Below are 16,238 nucleotides of genomic sequence, written 5' to 3'. Positions count from 1 at the left end.
CTGGAGATGGCGTTTCATTTCTCTTTCTCGCTGCTCTGAGTCAAACCAACCAAACCTTTTGAGCAACCTGTTCCCCTCCTGTCCTGTGGGGGCGCTGCACAATGAACCACTGAAGGAAACAACACAAAAACCTCTGAAGAAGACGCAGAACTTCCTTCTTCATCAAATGTAAATAAAAGTGGGGTGGCGTCAGATTTTAACGTTTGGAGGATTTTTGTTTTGTCTTTCCTAACTGACCATGAGCCATTTCTCCTGCTAGCGCTAGGCTAGCATGTTTGTTTGGGTTGTATTTACCCAGAATGCCCTGCACTGTAGTTCACTTCCTGGACGCTTCAGTTCGCTTCAAGTTCACATTTGCATTTGAAGCAAACTATAGTTCAGTTGGACCCAGACGGACCAGAGTTCACTTTTTGTTTTTACGCATCCACACCTTTCCAAACGAACCGGACTTTCTATACAAGCGGACTGGAGTCGGACTGAACCGGACTAAACAGGGCTCCTGTTAAAGCTTCATCAGAGAAGAAGAAGATCCATGTGAAGCGTTCCCTGTCCCCAGGTGCTCCCTGTGGAAACACCAAATCACCTGATCAGAAATTACTTTTGACTGAAGTCAAAGCGTTTGATTCTGCTGAGTCAGCACACAGACGTGAGCGAAGCCCCAAGCAGCTGCTGGTTGATCTGTTCACGACAGGAAAGTCCCGTCGCTCTCTCTGCTCCAGGCCAGGACGTCTCATCAGAGGAAGAGACGGGAGCTGCTGAGGGACACGCACAGCGGTGCTGACTCAGCTGGAAACCAGTTTCCTCCTCTGGAGCTTCTTGAACGTTTCTCCTTCACTCACCTGAACATTTAATGAAACTGAAAAACCTCAACTTCAGATGATGAAAAGTCACAAGAAGCAGCTGATGAGAGACAACCTGGTCGGTCAGCACCAGGTTCAGGTCAGACCTGGACCTTTCCTTCATACTGGGCGACCTGGTCAACCAGCTTAACCAGTTTAAACTGGTTCCAAGTTCAACCAGTTAATGAAGTGAGTCCACATGTTGGGGAAACATCTGTAGTTTTTAACTCTTTGGATTTTTAACAATTTGGTCTTAAATCACAACATGCAGATAAACTGAACCTGTTATTTAGACTTTAATCTCTTAATATTATAACTTTATTCTCATTATTCCAGCATTGTTCTCACTTTATTCTTGTAATATTTCGACTTTATTCTCAAACCATTTTATTCTCGTAGTTTTATTTTTTCTCATGTGGCCCTAAACCTCAGTCGTAAAGATCAAAGCTGGTTCCTAAAGTGAAAATTCGTTGGCCGTTTTTCTAGTCGTTCCTCTCCAGCTCTGCGCCTGCGGGCGCCGCTTGGCCTCTGAGCCGTTGACTCTCCTGTCGTTCCTTGGAGTCCCTCAGGGACGCCTGCTGGTTTCTTCTTTCCCCGGAGAAGATTTGCTGGTTCAGCAGGAAGCATTCACTCCCATCAAGCCGCCCGCTGCAGCAGCAGATTAGCTTTTAATTCGTGATGAGGCAGCAGCCTCCTCTGTTGGAGCCTGAACGCCGCCTGGATCCTGCCGAGGGATAATCCTGAAACAAAGCGGCGCTGCGGCTCGCAGTGACACTAAAAGACACATTCCAGCTCCGCCTGCTGCTGCTGCAGCAACACGCAGCCTTTATGTGGAGACGCAGAGATTTACATCAACATCCGGTCACGTCTTCCTCTGAAACGCCAAACTGACAGGAGAAAGGAGCAGCAGTGACACTCCTCCACCTACAGAAACGGCCCTTTGCTCCTCCATCCGGCCTCCATTAAGCCTCAGCAGACGTAATTAACTCGAGTCGCTGCTGAAAGGCGACGCTTATTCTGCTCAGCTTTAAGGTTTTCTACAGGATTTAGGTCTGAAACCAACACAGAAACATCTGGGAAACATTTCAGTTTATTTGGACTCAAATCCTGATTCTGCTCAAAGTTTTTGGTTTTGTGACAAAAACTGTCCGAGCTGGTAGACGGAGTGTTAGGGTCACACTGAGAAAAATATGAGAAGAAAATGAGAAAAAAGTCATAAATATTACAACTTTATTCTCATATTATTGCATCTTTATTCTTGTTTTATTGACTTTATTCTAAAACTGACTATTGTCAAAACATTACGACTTTATTCTCAGATGAGTTTATTCCTGTAATTTTATTTTTTGTTGTGTTCTTAGTTCTGCCCAAATACTCTGTAAGCTGCAGGTTTGAACTTTGACCTTTTTCCATGTTTCTTGCCTCTGGTAAGGCACAAACCAACCAGTGGACGGAGCATTTGCTTCATCAGAACTTCTTCAGAAAATGTTTCCATCTTTTGAGCGTAAAAACGTTTTTTTCAAATTTTCCCATCAACTTTTTCTATGGCAATACTTCAAAATTTGCATGAACACGTCATACTGTCACGTCATTTTTTGGAGGCTTACAGTGAAAATACAAAATAAAATTGCTGAAATAGTTTGATAGAAATAACCAGAGCTCTGTTCACAGATTAAAGGTTGGATTATTTCACATTTTGGGTTAAAGTTTAATGGATTTGAGCCTTTTTACTAAATAATTACCAGATAGTTTCAGCGTCCCGTGTCAAAAATCAGCTGTCCTGCAATTTTTTTTTCCTTTCTTGCATGAAGTGATGTTTAATGTGAAAATTATTCTTTAGAACTGCAGCAGCGGTGAGGATGACAGTCTTTAATCCTCTGTTAAACGCTAACAGGATTAAAAGTCGAGAAGAGTTTTCTTTTCAGCTTCCCTCGATTTCCACGTTCAAACTTCTTGGTCATTAATAAAAGAGTCAAATTAAATCTGGAGCGCCAAAACAAAGCCGAGAACAAAAGGAATAACTCAGAGGTGCCAGCGTCCTGTTTTAGTTTTGGATCTCCCTGATGATCGTCCGCCCTGGGGTTTTTATTATTACTTCAAAAACTTTATTTTCCATCTCAGATTCCTCCCTGCCTGCTGCTCCAGTTGTACCTGTGACAGCACACACACCTCGTCTTTAAACACACACTTTTCCCACCGCAGTGACTGAATCGGAGCCAAATTGGCGTCGCTACAAAGAGGCAGCCTGCAGCTCCGTCAGTGGCACAGATATGGCGGGGCGGGACAGGGGACTGGGAGGACGGGAAGAGAGGACGCACGCCGAGTCTAAGAGCCTCTTAAAACCTGCCACGGAAACTCGGAGTGTTTGTAGTCATGTAAAATTAAGCTCAGGCGCCGCTGAAGCTGTCGTTTGAGCCGACAAATGATAAAAGTGACGGACAGGGAGGCGACACACATGTCCCCGTGTGAGACACACACGTCCCCGTGTGAGACACACGTGTCCCCTGGACTGAGACGAGATTTTAGTTTTTATACGCAAATTAAAACCCAACAGACTCAGGAAATCTCAAACTATGAATTAAGAGAGAAGGATTTATTTTTAAAATAAAAAAAATAAATAAAAATACTTAATTAGAGCAGGAGTGTATGAAGTGTGGCCCGGGGGCCATTTGTGGCCCTCAGACTGATTGTCTTCTATCTGGAGGCTTCGCTTTGAGTCAGAAACTCATAAACTTGGAAACTGCAGCTCAGAGGAGGAGCTGCGTCTTGTAGGCGGGGCTAGGCCCACCCAGGCGTTTTGCACTGATGAATGGTTGCCATGGAGATTAAAGAATTTCTTAAACATGCATGAAAGGATCAAAGCAACACTACAGGCATGTTTTTTTTATAACATGATGTGAAAATCAAAAACGTTGATTTTATATAATACTGCCCCTTTAAGAACATCAAAGTCTGTTTTGCTGTGACAGGAAGTTTGTTCCACACCTGACCCAGATACTCCGGTTCTGTCAGGAGAAATGGGTCAGGATGAGAGTAAACTGACCTAAAGCAGGAAAACTGTAACCGGACTTTAAAAGGGGATTAAATCTGTGTTATTTTCTCTGGTTCCTTTAAGAAAATCTAATAAGTTTACAGAAAGACCATGTCCTGTAAAGCAGGACCAGGCGCTCCGTTCCGCCCCATCAGGTGATCCCGGCGCTGCGTTTGAAGCCCGACCCTCAGAGACGCTCTGATCCTGAACTGTGTCAGCGAGCGGCGGTGATTTCTGGCTAACGGGACGCGATCGTCTGATATTCTAATTAGCGCTACATCAAAACAGGAAGGAGGTCTCCCCGCTCCCGGAGGACAGGATGCTGTCCAACAACGCCTCTGTCTCTGTCTGAGTGTTTACCAGAACTTTTCCAGATCATTTCATCTCATTTCAGCACCAAAGTCTCTGTTCTGAGGACAGCAGGTTCAAACAACCTTCGGTAGATTTCACACAAACTGTTTCCTCCAGGAGCAGAAAATCCTGTTTTTAGTAGGAAACTCCTGGTTCATGATTCTTCCACCTCCACGTCTGGAACAGACAGTTTCTATAAAGTATTCACACTGATACTGTTTAAGTTTCCAAACTTTTGTTTGTATGTAACAAGGTTTTCACCAGACTTTAGATGGATAGAAGTGTTTACAGTTAAAGCTTAAATATGAAACTTTGAGCGAAAACATATTTGATGAAACTGTCATCACGTTGTTACAGTTTATGAGATAATCTGAGTCCTCTGTCTTCTCCCAGCGCTAACTAGAAACAACCAATCAGAGCGTGGAGGCGGGTCTTAGCGCTGTCAGTCACCATCTCGTATGGCGCTGCCAGATTTTTCCCATCAGTAGATCCTGCTGTGAATGCTAGGCTAGTTAGCAAAACCACCGATGATGGTGCTTTAATGATTTTCCTGTAATGATGAGTTGTTTCTCCACCATTAGCACATTTAGTAGTGAGTACACAAGGTTGATTGACAGCGCTGAGACCCTCCTCCTGGTTCTGATTGGTTGGTTTCGGAGCATTTCTTCAGCTCCGGGAAGAAAGATTGATCTTTTCACAGATTATGTCTCATAGCAAACCTTCGCAACATAGTGAAAGTTTTACCAAATATTCAAAAAACTGATTTTTTATAGACGTTAAAGCCAGAAGTTTATGGCATAATGACCCAAAGCTGAGCCAGAACTCCGAATAAAGAACAAGATCAGGTTAAAAACTCACCGGAGCTGCTGCACCGTGAAGAGCGACCCACAAAGCTCTGCAGCCGACATGCAGAAAACTTTCTGTTCTGCGTTTGTCTGTTTTATCACAAATTGATCCCATTATTTGTTTTTAAACTACAATCACTTATTTGTGCTGTGCTTTCACCTCAGAGTGCAAATAGACATTAAGCTGCATAATTTTCATTAAAAACATGAAAAATTGTGATTTTCTAAAACCAGTAGTGACGACTGTAACGTTTCTAATCCAGATGTTTTCATCTGCTGATCCGATCAGACGCTGAGTCGTCATTTCACATCACAACATGATCCGTTTTCCACCTTCATATCTGGGTTTAAATAATATCTAATAACACCCCACATCTCAGCTACGCATTTAAAACAAGGATTTCGATTTTCTTCTGACTTTTCATCTCAAATAAATCAACTTTTTCTGTTGATCAGAAATCTGGAGCTTCTTATTCAGTTATTTCATCTTTTTATGCCTGAATGTGAATCAATATTTTCATCTGCAGTCAAATCAAAGGAAAAACATAAATAAACAAGTCCAGTTATGTTTTCGTCTTTGTCCAATCGTGTTCGGCTGCAGGGAGGAGTGGAAGCAAAATAAAAAGCAGAACATGTACAAAGCTCAGATGAGGAAGAAACGACCAGAGATGGAGCGGAGGAAGAGGAGGGAGCGACGATGTGGAGAGGAAGAGGAGGAGAAAAGAAGAGACGTTAAAAAACTGCAGATTGATCACGAAGCGAAAGAAGAACTGGAAGAAAATTAGAAAAAATATTTTATCTAACAAGAATTAGAAGCAAGCAGCTCTTCTTTCATCAGCACAGAAAAGGTAAGAAGTTTCTAAAAAATATTTTTAAAACCTTAAAATTTAACAGTTTGACTTTGAATAAAGAAGAATTTTATTATTTTAACAGTTTGTAGAACATTTTCTACATTTATTTCTAAATTAACTGAGTTTTTGTCCTGCATGAAGAAATATGAGATTAAAAAGGAATTTAAGTAATTTAAAAATGAAAGTTGGATTTTTTTTTTTCATTTTCACATTTTATAGTAAAACGAATCAAAAAATAAATAAAAATGTTACAGTGATCATCTAGATTTGTTTTATAGTGAAAGTAAATTTACAGAAACAAAAGAAATGTTATTATTTTGAATTGTTAATTGATTTTAGTCACATTTTATAGAACTTTTACTTTAATGTTACTTTAGTTTAAATCTTTTAGTTTTAGGTTAAACACATTTGCCTCATATTATCCTGAATCGGTGCTTGTAGATGTTAGAAAACGTCACTATTTAATCCACATTTATGTTTCATTTTCTAGTTTTCTGACATGTTTTCCAGCTGAAAGGTGAATTTCATCACTGCTGAGGTTTGATGGGTTATATTTCATTTTGCAGGATGAAGGTATGAGGATGACTCCAAATGCTCAGGAGGTAAACGCTGCACAAAATACCTTTTACTGAAAGTAACGCTGAAGTTCACTGTTTAACATCGAAGGACAGGAACCTGATCTGTGTGTCCGTCAGTCCGTCAGGTGCGGCGCGTCGTCCTGCAGCTGCGCCTGTTTTAAACCCGGAAAGGTCAAACTCAGGTCATGTGATCGCTGTGGACACGGCTGGGTGGAGCACGGTAAAAACACGCTAACTTTATTAATCATCTCAGCTCGTAATGCAACAAGGAGCAACGTCATCCAGTCCAACTAACAAACTAAATGTTTGTTCAAAATCTTCAAAAAGTTTTTATTTCCTGCTGATTTTATGTGTTTGCTTTAAAAGTTTCTGCAATATTTACCCAGAATGCTTTAAAAACAAGATGATGGAAGTTATGATGAAACCTGTGATAAATATTCTCATCTGAAGGTTTTCAGAGGCAGATTATGGTGGATTATAGACGTAAAACTTGTAGATTCTTTTATTGGAGAACTTTAATTAGACCGTTGTGGATTGCTCTGTTCTGTCGATGATTTTATTGTTATTCTGCTGCGCATTTAAAATAAACATAGTGAGCGACATTTTGTTGCGAGGCTCCAATAATAATAAATAACTAAAAATATAAAGTATCAATATAAATACATACAATAAAAACAGAATAATGGAGTTTATTCGTCTTGTTTCTAAAAGCATTTCTGCCTCTACAGTTATGATTGGCATATTTTATTGGAGTCTGAAGTATCTTGGAAATATTTTTTTATTCTATAACTTTGAGAAACTAATGAACTGGATAAATTTAATGCAGGAACACTCAGCATGTCAGTAACGGTGTGAAGGATCACAGTGACAGAAGAGAGAAAATTTCCTGGATGTGTTTTTGACGCCCCTGAAACCTGAGCAGAACATTCTGGATGTTCAGTGGCGGTTCTGTTTCGTCAGTTTGTGATCGGACTTGTCCTTCGTTAACCAAAGTCCCAGCAGTGACGGCTGAGCCTGCAGCTGCTCCAGACTCTGAGGTGACGTGGAGTCAGGTGTTGCTGTCATCGTGTCGGCAGGAACATCTGGACGAAACATCTGCGGTCATGCGAACACGGATCAGGTGTTGTCAGGTTTATCATCGACGCCTGCTGTGGATCTGCTCCAGTCCTCCACCTTCCCTCAGACGATCTCCAGATCTTTGACTCACTTTGATTCATTTCTCCTCTCAGCTCTGGAGAAGGTCCAGGCCCGGCCGGCGTCCGGCTCCAGCCCGGTGGAGGTGGCCCTGCCGGGGCCGGTGTTTGACCTGAGCTCCCTGGTTCTGTTCGGAGCTCAGGCCGTTCCCGTCCAGCTGAAGATCTTACTGGACCGACTCTACAGCGTCCTGCCTCCAGAGCAGGTCCGCCACCGTTTCCACGGGTCAGCTGCTGTGGGTCGGTGCTGGCCGGGTTTTATCGGTTTGTTTTGCCTCTCAGGTGGGTCAGATTCTGAACAGTCTGGGCTGGAGTTTGGGTGATTACGTCCGAGGATACATGCTGCAGGTAAACCCAACTAGTCCAGTTAAATCTTCTGAAAATGGACACAAAGTTCTCACTTTTTATCAGACAAGTTATTTAAAATGTACAGAAACGTTTCTTGATCCGCTTTGTAAACTAAATGAAACCAGTTTCTGAAGAACCAACGGCCCACATCCCATAAAATAATAAAAACATCAACATTTAGGATCCTCTGTCAGGGTATTTTTTCTTAATTTTATTTTTTATAAATAAGGCAAACCAGTCAGATATTATGTTTCAGATCAACAATAATTTGCAGCTCAGAAATCTGACTTTTTTATTTTGTGTTGTGCTTATATGTGTGCAGGTAAAGTGTAAGGTGAGACATACTGTATCTTACTGTTATATAATTAAAAATAAAATCTAAATCATTGTCTGAGCTTCAGCCAGTCAGGATCCCACTTCTAGATGCCAAAATAAATATTGTCTAATTGTGTAAATAAAGCAATTTAAGCAGTATACTTTATTCACAACTTGATTGTAAAACATAATTTCTCTGTCCAGATCCTCAAAGGATCGACTGATCCAGGCTTTATGAGATCAAGTCCGTCATTTAAAGTGACAGGTTTCATTTCCAGAGTTGAATCTGAGCTGTTGTTCCTGCAGCGTCCTGATGGGGGCGTGTTGGAGCGCTGGGACGCGGCCACGCCCCGGGAGCAGCTGCTGCTTCTCAGACAGTTCCTGCGCTTCGGAGAGACTCGGCCCATAGTGGAGGTGATGATCCTGCAGCACCTGGAGGGTGAAGAGATCCAGCCTGACCAGCAGCCAAACGCTCCGGTGAAAAACATCCAGTCGGGTTCGAATAACCGAGCGTCCGGTTTGAGACTCGGTTCTCTGAGAGACGGCCGGCTGGCGGAGAGCAACGGCCCAGCAGGACAGTCAGTGCTCCTGCCTTTCCATTTTCCACAATCAGGCGTCTACCGTTCAGCAAAGGTGACGATTCGTGTTCCTTCATGTCGTTTCATGATCCAGAGAATATTTTAAATTTAGCTCCACTTCTTTCTGCAGGAAACATTTCCTTCCACTGAGCTGCAAAACGTCCTGCAGGATTTCAGGAAGAACAAACTGGTTCAGAAACACGACAGACATCGATGTGAGGAAGACGACGACTCTGAACGGCAGAGATCAGAACCGGCCTTGGCCATAAAAACCGACCCGGACAAGCCAAATCCGTCACCGTGGCAACAGAACCCCATCCTCCACCAGGACCGGGTTTTCCTCCAGAAGAGATTCCTTTCTTCCTCTTCCTTCAACTTCTCACTTCCTCCTTCCTCCCTGGTGTGTTCTCCACTCCCCTCCTCTTCCTCCTCTCGCCTCCAACCTCCTCCAACGCTTCCCTCCTTCTCCTCCTCTTTCCTAAGACCTCTTCGCTCCTTTTCTTCCCCTCTCCTCCCTGTTACGTCGCCATGTTCGTCCCTCCATCCTCTCCCGTCTTCCCTTTGCTCCTTCCCTTCCCTCCTGGCCGCTGGGGGGCGGAAGGGCAGGGTCAGCTGTGGCGTCTGTGGGAAAAGCTTCTATGACAAAGGTGAGCAAACATGAGCTGAAGCTGAAAACTGGGAAAAGACTCAAAAACAACAGACAAAATGAGGTCAAAGTTAAGGTCAGCTTCATTTATGATGCACATTGATAGAAATAATGTATGAAAGAGTTTCACTGGTAACATCCAAAAACTCAACATCCATCCATCCATCCATCCATCTTCTTCCGCTTATCCGAGGTCGGGTCGCAGGGGTAGCAGCTTCAGAAGGGAGGCCCAGACTTCCCTCTCCCCGGCCACTTCTTCCAGCTCTTCCGGGGGAATCCCGAGGCGTTCCCAGGCCAGCCGAGAGACATAGTCTCTCCAGCGTGTTCTGGGTCTTCCCCGGGGCCTCCTCCCGGTGGGACGTGCCCGGAACACCTCACCAGGGAGGCGTCCAGGAGGCATCCTGACCAGATGCCCCTCAACTGGCTCCTCTCGATGTGAAGGAGCAGCGGCTCTGCTCTGAGTCCCTCCCGGATGACTGAGCTTCTCACCCTATCTCTAAGGGAGAGCCCAGCCACCCTACGGAGAAAACCCATTTCGGCCGCTTGTATCCGCGATCTCGTTCTTTCGGTCATGACCCAAAGCTCATGACCATAGATGAGGGTGGGAACGTAGATCGACCGGTAAATCGAGAGCTTCGTTTTTTGGCTCAGCTCTCTCTTCACCACGACGGACCGGTACAGCGCCCGCTTGACAGCAGACGCTGCGCCAATCCGCCTGTCGGTCTCCCGCTCCCTTCTTCCCCCATTCGTGAACAAGATCCCGAGATACTTAAACTCCTCCACTTGGGGCAGGACATCCCCCCTGACCCGGAGAAGGCACTCTACCCTTTTCCGGCTCAAGACCATGGCCTCGGATTTGGAGGCACTGATCCTCATCCCGGCCGCTTCACACTCGGCTGCGAACCGCTCCAGCGAGAGCTGCAGATCACGATCTGATGAAGCCAAAAGGACCACATCGTCTGCGAAAAGCAGAGATGAGATCCTAAGGCCACCAAATCGGATCCCCTCAACACCTTGGCTGCGCCTAGAAATTCTGTCCATGAAATCTTTAAAATGACCACAAGATTATTTAACAGAACAATTAAAAAATGTATAAAAGGTAAAAAATCCCTGTTGATTCTGTGATAAACATTTAAAGAACTCTCTTAAGTTATTGGTTATTGGTTGAGCAAAGATGTTTAAAGCTGCTTTTAGAAAAATATATTTTTTACATATTTGTTAAAAGTGTCAGAAGGTTGTGACAGTTTGTTATGAGACAGATAATCTGTGAACTTCGAACTCTTTCACCTCCCTGAGCTGCTACTGTGTCTGAAGAAAGGCAAAAAACAACCAATCAGAGCCAGGAGGCGGGGCTTAGTGCTGTCAATCTCGCTACTAAATGTGATGACTTACCATCAGTGTCTATGCTAACTAGTTAGTATAGCATTCACGACAGACTGTGCTAGCTGCAGCGTAGCATAGATAGAGGCGTGAAGGATGTGAAGCGCCAGACGTAGGATGATTGACAGCAGAGAGTTAAATTTTTTTTCTCAGACTATTTGTCTCATGTTAAACTGTCACAACATGGTAACAGTTTTAACAAATATGTAAAAAAACAAAAGTTCTGTGAACATTCAGCAGAACAGGCCAAACTAAATGAAACGTCCTGATGTTGTGCTAAGCTAAATAAAATGGTCGATGCTAACAGCGTTTCATTTGCCGTGTTTGGACAGGAACCCTGAAGATCCACTACAACGCCGTCCACCTGAAGATCAAACACCGCTGCACCGTTCTGGGCTGCGCCATGGTGTTCAGCTCCCTGCGCAGCCGCAACCGGCACAGCGCCAACCCGAACCCGCGGCTGCACACAGCCGGCAGCAGAGAGTCTCAGCCGTACCGAAACACGCTGAGTGGACAGAGCGGCGTTCACGCTCCAACGCAGAGACACCAAGAGAAACAGGAAACACAGGGAAGCAGGAACCATGATTCCTCTCACAGCCCGCCTCAGGAAGCCGCCTCCCCCGCTCCGCCTCTCATCCCTCCAGCTCCACCCTCAGGGGGCATCTGGCCCTCAGGGGGCATCTGGCCCTCAGGGGGCTCCCCGTCTTCACTTACCAACCTGCAGACTGGTCAGCAGTGGTGGAAGGGGAATCAGTCCTTACCACAAAAGAAGAAACCCAGGAAGTCGAGCATGCCACTGAAAATAGAAAGAGAGACGACTCAAAGCAGCAAACATGAAGGCGAGAGCTGAAGAGCTGAAAGACTCTGAAATATTGTTTACATTAATAAAAAAGGGAGCAGGAGCTTCAGTTTGTTGCAGCTTTGAAATGATTCTGAATTCACACATTTTTGCACGTTTACAAATATGTCGTACTTTGTGTCCACTGGCTGTTTACCTGTAATTATTCAATGATAAACTTCATATATCACACCTGAAGCTCATTTTATAAACCTTTCAACAAAAAAAACCACCAACTGCTAACTTAATACTAAGTTTTAAATTTAGGATTTAATGAGAAGTGAAAGAGCATAGAATCATCTTTATACTTTATTGTTGTTACCATGGCTACCATCTGATTCTGTGAGTTTGTTCACAAATGCATCAGCAAATAAAACCTAATTATCAGTGATTGTTGTTTTAGCTCAACCAATTAAACTGCTCCGTCTCCCAGATTTCACCAAATCTATATTTAAACGCTGTTAGTGATGCTGATGTTCTTAGTAGGAAGAGGGGCCCCTACAGCAGATTCTGCCTCAGGCCGGCCCTGCATGAGGAGCTGGAGCCGCACCAGGCCCGGCAGGGCGGGCATTGACCTTTGAACTCTGAAGAATGAATGAGTTACACCAACATTTAATTTCCCATTGGGATTAAAAAAGTGGTTTTGAATTAGAATTGAAATTGAACAAAACTGCATGGAACAAGTGTGAATAGTAATCTAAGCTTTAGTGAAGTTTCACAAACCACATAAAAGGTTTCACAAATCCCAAACATGAATTTAAATATTCTGTTATTAGAGCAGAATAATCCAGTCCAGGTTTGAAGAGTCCAGGTGTTGGAGTTGTTATGTTGTTTACACGTCTGGGGTTTGGAATGAAAATGGTGAATGTGGACCGATTAGATGCCCAGATGACCCCGAGCCAAGAATGAAGCCAGGCGATGGTTTGACTCTTTAATCAGCAGGTTATAACTGGTTCTCAGGCCGGATGTGTGTGGATTCTGGTTCTACAAAGAAAATGAATAAATACAAATTATAATCCACTACGAACGCAGATACTCATTTACAAACATATTATAATCATATTATTTGTCTGTTTCATTACTATTAAAGTTAAATTAAGTAAAAGAAATCAACTAAACATAATATGGTTTACCATTTTAGAATAGAAATTAGCTTAGCCTAGCCTTCGCTTATTCTAAAAGAAATCTAGCAACAGAAAATGTTCAAAGTACTAAAATATACATATAATGTCACTCAAACATAAATACACTGCAACCTAACATTCATATGGAAAAACACACAAAACCCTCAAACATCACGTCCGCTGACCTGCACGGCTTTCACACAATGTTTTGGTATGAAAAAGAAATACTACCCACAAACTGCCGCGCCACCTGGTGGCGAACCTAGGAACTACAACATGGCCTTCAGAACAGATGTAGTTCTGGAATTAGAGCAGATCTACTGTAATACGAGCTAGATGCAAAACAAAAGGTAAGAATGGCTTTTTATTGAAGTTTCACAAATCAGATAAAAGTTTAACTAACCCCAAACATGGTTCTAAATATTCTGCTACGAGTTGAGAATAATTTAGTTTAGGTTTGAAGAGTCTATGTGTGGTAGTTTTGGAATTGGAGCAGTTATACTATGACTAAGATAAAAAAAAGTGGTAAAATCAACCATTATTGAAGTTTCACAAATCAGATAAAAGTTTCACAAATCACAAAGATGATTTGTGAAACTTCATGTTTAAAACATGGTTTTAAATATTCTGCTATTAGACCAGAATGATCTAGTCCAGGTATGAAGAGTCTAGTTGTTGTACTTTTTATTCTAGAGTCGATTAAAGATGCCGAACGCAGTGAATAATTAGGTGGAAAACCAAATTCTCTGAGGGGGAAAGAGGAAACATTCACAGCAACAGAGCCACGTAGAAAACCACCAACGGAGGGGCCACTGGGAAGGCCCCAGTTAGCCCCGTATGCCAGTCCGTTCCTGGTAGAGACTGGATTCTAAACTGGGGCAGAAGAAACATTTGAGCTAATAACTGAGAAACTGAAGTGACATTATAAAACATACTGAGCTTATTTTAGTTCAGCATCAGTTTGAAATGTTACCAAACAACAAACTGTGAGTCACATCTGCTGTTCCTTGGAGCTCCACCTGTTAATTACCAGGTGTAATTATTATTATTATTGTCTTCATTCTTCAGCTCATCTTCCTCATATCTGTGGTGTAAATTTGAGGCAATGATGCCTTTTAGGATTCACTGGTTTTATAACCCATTACTGGACAATCCTCTGTAAATGTCCTCTGGTTTCATGAAGGAAAGGTGGAAAAACAGTTGAAGCCCAAAACAAATGTCATGTTGTGAGAAATCACTGAGTTATTAGCATCTGGTGTTTTAATACATGGCTGCAGCTGTGCTCAGTTTTCTGGTTCAGTGACATTCCTTTGCAGGTCTTTCTGTCTTACCATCAGTACAAATAACTGAACAGAATGTACCCGGGGCAAATACCTGTCCCAGGTGTTTGGCCAATCATCACCGTCCCCTCCTCGTCTCCAGGTTTATTTAATCCGGTGACGCCAGCAGAGACCAACAGAAGCAGCAGCATCCGCCGGACAGAGACGCCAAATCGGCCCAGCAGCTCCGGTCACCAGAGAGCCACCTTCATCATCACCTTCATCATCCTCCTGTAGAGGGTAAGACCCGCTGGACTCTCTTCTGCTCATCCATGGAGACATTTCTCACAGAAAACCAAATTCTCTGAGGGGGAAAGAGGAAACATTCACAGCAACAGAGCCACGTAGAAAAACAACCGAAGATTATTACCATCTATTTGCAAAATCACCACCACAACAAGCTTTTAACCATAAATTCTCCAGATGGAGGAAACTTTCACAAAAACTTTGTTAAAGTTTCATAAACTTTATGTTGACAGAAATTGATTTGGAGAAATTTTACTTCCCCAAATTGTAGCTATGTTACAAAATTTTTTTTTTTCAATTTGGTCCAAAATTTCCACATAAATTTGCATTTTGGTGCATCTGATGATGAATTGTTAAAATATAATTCATGTTTTGATCAGTTACTTTTTACCAAATGCTTTTCTGCTCTTAATTGAGTCGTTTCCTGGACGGAAACTTTTTACTTTTACTTGAGTAAAAATATGTTGAACTATTGCTTCTCTAACTTGAGTAAAATTTGTGGTGTAAAGTTACCCTGAGAGCTTTATAGAATCAGAAACTTTGACTTTGATTCTCTGAGCTTCTATGCACCACAAATCTGGAACAAACCACCAGAAAACTGCAGAACAGCTGAAACACTGAGTTCCTTTAAATCCAGACTAAAAACTCAGCTGGTTAGAGCTGATTTGGAAACATAATCATGAAACATTGATCAATAATCTGATGTGCAAAATGTAAAGCTGTTGACTTTATATTTTTATGTTTTTATGATGTAACGCTCTTTGAAATGCCTTGTTGCTGAAAGGTGCTCTACAAATAACATTTGATTTGTATGACTGATTGTTGCCATGGCAGGAAACTTTCCAGGGTGCGTTTCTTAGGAAGGTCAAACTAAACCACAGAAGAACACACACAGCCTCCAGCTGTTTGTGTTGGCATCAGGCTGAGCACTGAATGCCAGCTGCTTCCTGTTGGACGTCGTTCCAACCAGAGTTTCTCTGCTTCGTCTGTTTGGTGTCAGGCTCTTTGTTACACAAGCAGTTTTGTGAGGTGACATGATTCAGCTCACTACCAGCGCTGCTGTTTGGATCAACCAGACTCACTACAGATCAAAACCAGGACCGGATCATTTTGAAGCCTCAGAATCTGGCAACAGATCAGAAAGAGTTGGAAGTTGCCAGATATTGCCATTAATCCACTTTAAGTTTTGGTTTAACATTAAAAATGTAACATTTCTGGGAGAAATCTGAAACAAATATCATCATTTAGGTCCTGCTGCTGATTCCTCTGCCTTGTTGTCAGTAACTTTACAGCCTGTGTTTGTACAGAGGACATTTGTGGCCCCTGCAGGTGTCCCTGTGGCCCCAGGTGGCCTCAAAGGAATTCATTCATGACTGAAATAAAACGAGACGTTCAAACTTCAACAATAAACTTAGCAGAAAGTAAAAACTGATTTATGTTTCATGTGATGTTCTGTTTTCCAGCTCTCTGATTGGTCGCCTCCAACATGCTCCGCCTCCTGCTCCTCTTCCTCTCTGCTGCCATGTTGCTGCCAGGTGAGTTCCTGCAGTTAGAAGCAGTTTCTGCTGAGTCAGTGAAGATGGAGGAACGGAGCTCCTGCTGCCATCTTGGTCTCCAAACAGACCAACTGATGCTGGTTTATTCATCTACAGATTGTCATGTTGCTGCCAGACTCTGGTTCTCATCTCATGTGTCTCTGTGTTTCAGGAGCTGCTGGACAGCTTTCATTATTTACTATGAACACAAAGGTGGACAT

The 16,238-nt window shown here is 42.9% G+C and overlaps 2 protein-coding genes across 2 annotated transcripts in view; both read left to right on the top strand.

The window, feature by feature from the left end:
* Window positions 1–5,691: 5,691 nt before the first annotated feature.
* Window positions 5,692–12,022, top strand: LOC114157613 (zinc finger protein basonuclin-1-like). The gene is made up of 8 exons (XM_028038716.1): window positions 5,692–5,914; window positions 6,484–6,519; window positions 6,613–6,715; window positions 7,725–7,894; window positions 7,971–8,036; window positions 8,658–8,984; window positions 9,060–9,576; window positions 11,288–12,022. The coding sequence occupies exons 2-8, from the start codon at window positions 6,493–6,495 to the stop codon at window positions 11,803–11,805; spliced, it is 1,728 nt and encodes a 575-aa protein (XP_027894517.1). The 5' UTR covers window positions 5,692–5,914; window positions 6,484–6,492; the 3' UTR covers window positions 11,806–12,022.
* Window positions 12,023–14,344: 2,322 nt separating this feature from the next.
* Window positions 14,345–16,238, top strand: part of LOC114157606 (alpha-tectorin-like) — a 12,313-nt gene continuing 10,419 nt past the window's right edge. Inside the window, exons 1-3 of the mRNA XM_028038709.1 lie at window positions 14,345–14,476; window positions 15,946–16,017; window positions 16,190–16,238. The exon at window positions 16,190–16,238 is cut by the window's right edge and continues 49 nt beyond it. Coding sequence (XP_027894510.1) covers window positions 15,969–16,017; window positions 16,190–16,238 — 98 coding nt within the window. The 5' untranslated portion in view covers window positions 14,345–14,476; window positions 15,946–15,968. The remainder of the gene's footprint in view (window positions 14,477–15,945; window positions 16,018–16,189) is intronic.

Source organism: Xiphophorus couchianus, chromosome 14 (assembly GCF_001444195.1).
Source record: "Xiphophorus couchianus chromosome 14, X_couchianus-1.0, whole genome shotgun sequence".
In the NCBI taxonomy this organism is placed as follows: Eukaryota; Metazoa; Chordata; class Actinopteri; order Cyprinodontiformes; family Poeciliidae; genus Xiphophorus; species Xiphophorus couchianus.
The sequence above is the reverse complement of the archived record's forward strand: the minus strand, read 5'-3'. Positions and strand labels throughout refer to the sequence as shown.